We start from the raw sequence: 6,243 nt of genomic DNA, 5'->3' as shown, positions 1-6,243 counted from the left end.
TTTCTCAATATAATTATTTTTCTCGTACATTATACGTAATTATGTAACTGTACTTGTAAAATACCTAGGTACCAATGTATTAAGTACCTATGTAGCTCTTACTTCTTTGTTCCTCCATGAAGTTTCCCAAAATTCCATGAGCTCAATCACCTCTCTTCCCTAAATATGTATTACATGTAAGAAAGTAGGTTAGGAGGTAGGTAGGCACGTAATGCGTCAAATTAGTTCGCTCTGCAGGAGATCCAGGATTTTCCCGTGATTTTCCATTACAGGAAACAATATTTCTTTTAAAATTAATTTCATACTTAACACATCAAAAAACCTCGAAAAAAAAAACAATATTGTTTACGTAGGTAGGTGTAGGTACATACGAGTAGAGGTTCAAAGATTTACGTAGGTAGTGTGGGAATTTCGAAAATTATTTATAATTAATTATGTAGGTAGATACCTAAGTAGCCACCATGAACACTAACAGACTACGATGACTTGGTCACCTGATGAGAATAGACAAAAACAGAGCCGTGTGGAAGATCTTCACCAACACACCACATCAAGGCAAACGTTTACCAGGGAGACCACGTAGCTGCTGGATCAACGAGATGAAGAGACTATGCAACAGATGGGGACTGAACGACTGGGAGGAGTTGACACAACATAGAGTTCTTTGGAGGCAAGCAGTCTGGTCGGCACGGGATTCACATATCCCTAATACGCCATCGGAGTGAGTGAGTGAACTGATTTTGGGAAGCATTGTCTCTTGTTGAGGGACATACTAAGAACTCTAAAGGTGTGTCCAAACATCGTCGAACGGCCGTCGATCGATATCGACCGACGAGGTGAATCTATGTTATCGAGGCAGTGTGGACGGTTCAGTCGACATCGATCGATGTTGAATTTCAGTAAGCAAATTATTCCCAGTGAGAGAGGGACCACTTTTTTGTTGCCACCAGAAGTGCGGTGGTGCTTTTTTAACCTCAGGTGAGCATTCCCTCTGTCTATCCATCTAGTGATTCTAGTGCAACATTAGACTAGCAGCACTTTAGCACTCTTTGATGTGTCGAGCGTATTGCATACTTGACAAAGGATAGCAGGAGTTCATAAGATTTATTGATAAAATCTGTCTCTGAGATGTAAAAAAAAAAAACAGCAACAACAACTGGGCGTTATGCCATTGTTTACTTTCAAGTTTCAAGTGAGCCGGCTAATTTATGATGTTAAATTCATTATTTCCCCACGGATCACTCAACTAAGCAACGTCGTGCGTGGTTGACACTCGAGCACGAAAAAATCCCCCAAAAAACAGTTTTTTTTTTTTTGTTTTTTGGCTTTATGGTTTTCTGGACAAAATTTGCACCACCATTTTCGTGTTCCTGGTAAAAAGACCTTTAATTTGATATATAGGTCGACCAGGTTTGGATAAGTCCTTCTATGGGGACAGACAGACAGACAGACAGACAGACTGACGGACAGACAGACAGACACCGAAGCGAATACAATAGTCCGTCCACTATACCTTTTATTATTAGTAATAATAAAGGAAGGACGGACTAAAAAGAGACTTTTCTAATACTGCCTACCAGCAGATCGGAGTACTGTACAAATTCTTGGGATTATAGCTTCTCCTTTTGAAAACTAACGACACTCCACTGTAAGAAAATACCTACATACATCCTTCAGGGACCGAGTGGGGACACTTTCAGCCACATGAACTTTCATAACCTTCAGCCAGGATAAATATTCCTTGAAAAAACAACAATCCTGGTGAGAAAATTCCAATGTTTGTTTTGAAGGACCCTACGCAGGCAAATACTTTGCTTTCGATAGAGCCTTCATTTTAAGAATAATCCTCGTAGGAATTAAATCTATTTCAGTAGGTTCTTACATTGTTTTCTCAAGTAGTAGACTGACATTTTCGTTCTCTGATTGTGGGTGCTAATGAGGTCCTACGTATAAAGGTAGAAACACACTACGTCACGTCACGTCACGTGACGTAACGTGATGGTAGTGTGGCTGTCCTGAACGAAATTACAATATTAATATGGGAAAATTTGAACTACATCTTTCTCACTAACATAAATAGACCTAACGTACAGATATAGATACTACGAACAGAACCGTTCAGCGTGGAAAGTAACTGAAAGGGTGACTGTATGAAATTCTCTTGTTAATCCTCGTAAGTTTATTGAAGACTTTGTTGATAGCTTCTCCTTTTGAAAACCTAACGACACTCCACTGTAAGAAAATACCTACATACATCTTTCAGGGATCGAGTGGGGACACTTTCAGCCACATGAACTTTCATAACCTTCGGCCAGGATGAATATTCCTTGAAAAAACAACAATCCTGGTGAGAAAATTCCAATGTTTGTTTTGAAGGACCCTACGCAGGCAAATACTTTGCTTTCGATAGAGCCTTCATTTTAAGAATAATCCTCGTAGGAATTAAATCTATTTCAGTAGGTTCTTACATTGTTTTCTCAAGTAGTAGACTGAAGTCGCCCTGACAAATGGCAAAATTCAATCATAAGTCTTGAGCAACTATAGTATTATATTTTTTACTAGTCGTTGGGCTGTGTAAACAAAAGTATACCTAAAGTAAACATAATGTAAACAATAAAAAAATTTCCCCCAGTTTTTCCTGTCCCATTTCTTCCCATGAAGTTTTTTCCTATGCATTTTTCAGGGTATTCGCGCGAAAATAAAGCCCCCGATGTTTTTACATTTCCCTACTTCCCTAGTCATAAACATAACTGGTAGGTGGGTACATAAACATATTATCTACATTATGTCTAGGTGCATTGTTGAATTTCAGAATTCTTTATCGCTCTGGAACGGATTAAAACTGGATTAAATAAAAATGCCATCGCAGCCATCACTGCATAGTTTGGGCTTAAAATAGGTACAGCATTATTCAATTTTGCACTAACTTTTTCTGCATGAAACTTTGGCAAAGGGTTGAATATGTTCAATAACTATAGACAATACGAATATTGATCAAAAATAGACCGTTTTGTTCAGCTAAACAAAAGCATTATCAGCAACGCGATACCTGGAAAATTATGCTCCATTGGAGGAGGAGGAAGAAGAAGAAGAAGAAGAAGAAGAAGAAGAAGAGACCTTTGTCCAGCAGTGGACAGATAACGGTTGTCTAAATGTCAATGATGATGATTATGAGCTATGACTCTTATGAGTCAACATGGATTTTATTTTGGACAATCCAAAATATTGAGATCCGTCAATGACTTTGGAGTTTAATGTCCATCTATGCTTGCTTTGCTCTATTTCTATGACAAATGTAGGTAAACTAGGTAGTTATCTATCTCTGTAATTCACCATTTTCATCCACGTAGTTCCCTTCACCAATTTCATCCACGGTCCTTCCTACCTTCCATACTCCTTCCCCGATTTTTCCCCCACCCTTCTCATTTACCCTACCCTCCTGTCTCATCCACCTATGCTTATCCCTAATACCCACCACATCTATACCTACCTATCTTTATCCCACATAATATAACCATACCTAAAACCTATCCCCCCCCCCCCCCCCCCCCCATATCGTAGATGATTATAGAGATTTAGATCATATTCAGGGAGTTATAGCTGGAATAGCGCAGTCCTTCACAACTCGCCTCAGACGACTTACACACAGAACATTTACAGGACAGCGCCTCCAAATATCGGTACACTTCAGTTCCCTGTTCCACGTTCTCTTCACAGTTGTTCAGAATGACCACTTTGAGGGCCCGCGCCCCGTGTTGGCACACCGGATGGTGGGATCGCTTGTATGGGAACCTCCAGTCTGATGTCTGGGGACAAAAGAGGGGGAGGGCAAATCGAGCTCTTTTTAGGGCCAGGATTTTGTCGAGGGGGGTCGAGAGTCCAAAGTCCAAACACTAATTGACCGGTTGGGGATGCTCCAAATTTTTGGGGTCTGGCCTATGGTAAAGGAGAAAAATGAAGCTCGAGGGGGGGGGCTCAATAAAGACGGCCCTGGCTCTTTTTTAATGGTTCGGAAAAACTTTTGGGTTTGGGTCGAATTTGGGGCCTTCTTTTTGAATTCTACAAAGATCTTACCGTCAGCGTCAGTGGATATTTCCGAATCACAACTGAAGTTCAAATTTACCTCATTTGAGTGACAACTAATATTTACATTTTAAACTTTCCTCATTTTGATTCGCAAATCTCCAAATTACCTCATTTGGAGTCACAAATCTTCAAAATTATCTCATTTTTAGTCACAAGTACTCGAGTTTCTCTCATCTGAATCACAATTCTATCAAGTTTCATACTTCCAACTTACCTCATTCGAATCGCATCGTCCCCAACAGGACAAGACCTCAATGTCATCCCAACATTTCCGCCCCAGACTGTCGGTCTGAGACACCCTGTACTTGTAGACGCGTCGGTGGCAGTCCAATGTAATGTCCTGGTTAGCGGCACAGTAACTGAAGAGGAGCAGCGTGAAACCGATGGTGGATTGGAGCATACTGAAAACAGGGAAAAAGGCCGGAATATGTATGACTTAAGGTAGAAACACACTCCCATCATGACACGTCACCTGAGGTCATGGTGAGTGGGTGAGTCAGAAAAATGTAGTTCAAAATTTTCAAATATTGTAGGTAATTTCGTTCAGGACAGCCACACTATTATTACGTCACGTGAGCTCACGTGTGTTTCTACCTTTGAAGTTTTTTTCATTATGTGTGACCCAAAGGTATTTCATTTTGTTCCACTAGAACCAAGGGTCTCACTTTGAAAACAAAGTTAGAAACTGAACAGGAGCAGCATAAACGCGATGGTGGATTGGAGCATACTGGAAACAGGGGAAAAGGCGGGTGACCCAAAGGTCAAATGTTTTTCATTTTAATCATTTTTCTTCTTCCTTGCCTTTTCCCGTGTTCAGACGGGGTCGTTTTTCGTCAGCCTCTCAATCAGCCCCAACTAGGGTGATTGCCTGGCATATCGCCAAAACAGAAAAAAGAGTATTTCACACATCTTGATAAATAATGGAGATATAGACACCACTATTTTTGAGATCAATTTTTAACAATATTCCGAATTAGAAAATCCGTTTCACTCAGGGTGTAAACACTCTAAATAGGTTCAGGCCCCTTTTTTCATCAAACCCTTCTATTAATTCTAAAGTTTGCTTTGCAATCAATTTATCTGTGTTCTTCTAACCTACATCATCATAATAGGTACCTTCCTACATCTGAAGTGTACCTGGAAGATATAGGTAGAACCTACCTCAATAGAAGTGTCACCGTGTTATTGTTCTGTGTATTCAACGGGAGATTGGGAGATGAGTCCAGAATATTGTGTCAATGTTTGGAGAGGGTTTCCGGGTATGCAATAAGAGGGGAATCTCAAAAGAACGACAGAATTTATGTGTTTATGTAGGTATGTACCTAATATGCACCTATACAAATATACATCATGGACTCAAATGTATCAGGTATGTAGGTATGTACCTACCAATAGATTGGAAAGATTCCTACATTATAATGATTAGGTATGTAGTTTTTCCTCAGCCTCTGAGGCCGAGTGGGTGCGGTTGGACTTGCAAACCAGAGGTCACGGTTACAATGCCCGGCAGGGTCGATTTTTCTTTCTCGGTGTTTTTATTTCGGGGTGAACTCAACAACCTTGTATGGACAATTAAGTACCTGAGTAAAAAGATTTGTAAGTATCCGTATTCCAGGTCTTAACAACCTGGGACACTGTTTATGTAATCCAGGTATATATTATTTTGTTCAAACTTTCGAATATAGATAGGTATGTAGTTAGGGCACTTTCAATTTTTTTATTTCTCCCAAATGTGTTTGACTCGTGGAAGCCCCTAATTCTAGATGAATCCTTAAACATAACAAACGTCTCTTTCCACATCAAGAATTCTATGGAAATTGAATAATATCATTCCTCATGTAGGTATAGTGGTATCCCTCTACTTATGTTCCGCTTATTAAACACACAATCCCTGATGTCTCGTTGAGAATTGTCTGAATTCAGGGAAAGATTCCCCCCTGTCTGGTGGGGTATCCAGGAAGCTGTGATAATGCTTAAACTATGTACAAAGTAAATAAATGCCCATATATAATTGCCCGTAAGTGTATTAATAGGTACTGATGATGAATTCCATCGACCTTTGTTTGTTTAATGATTCTAACATTGAGTAATGTAGGTGGTAAGGTTTACAATAGGGAGTAGGGTTTTCAATTGATGATGAATTGATGCGAACTACCT

General features: G+C 39.8%; 1 protein-coding gene across 1 annotated transcript; it reads right to left on the bottom strand.

Annotated features, from left to right (window-relative positions):
* Positions 1-3,561: 3,561 nt before the first annotated feature.
* On the bottom strand, positions 3,562-4,486 carry LOC103505394 (thyrostimulin beta-5 subunit-like). Its single transcript, XM_026820738.1, has 2 exons — positions 4,301-4,486; positions 3,562-3,806 (listed from the first exon to the last, which is right to left on the bottom strand). The coding sequence occupies exons 1-2, from the start codon at positions 4,484-4,486 to the stop codon at positions 3,576-3,578; spliced, it is 417 nt and encodes a 138-aa protein (XP_026676539.1). The 3' UTR covers positions 3,562-3,575.
* Between the last annotated feature and the right edge of the window lie 1,757 nt (positions 4,487-6,243).

The sequence above is a fragment of the Diaphorina citri genome, unplaced genomic scaffold (assembly GCF_000475195.1).
Source record: "Diaphorina citri unplaced genomic scaffold, Diaci psyllid genome assembly version 1.1 scaffold171, whole genome shotgun sequence".
Taxonomy (NCBI): Eukaryota; Metazoa; Arthropoda; class Insecta; order Hemiptera; family Psyllidae; genus Diaphorina; species Diaphorina citri.
Note: the sequence above shows the minus strand (reverse complement) of the source record. Positions and strands in the feature narration are given on the sequence as shown.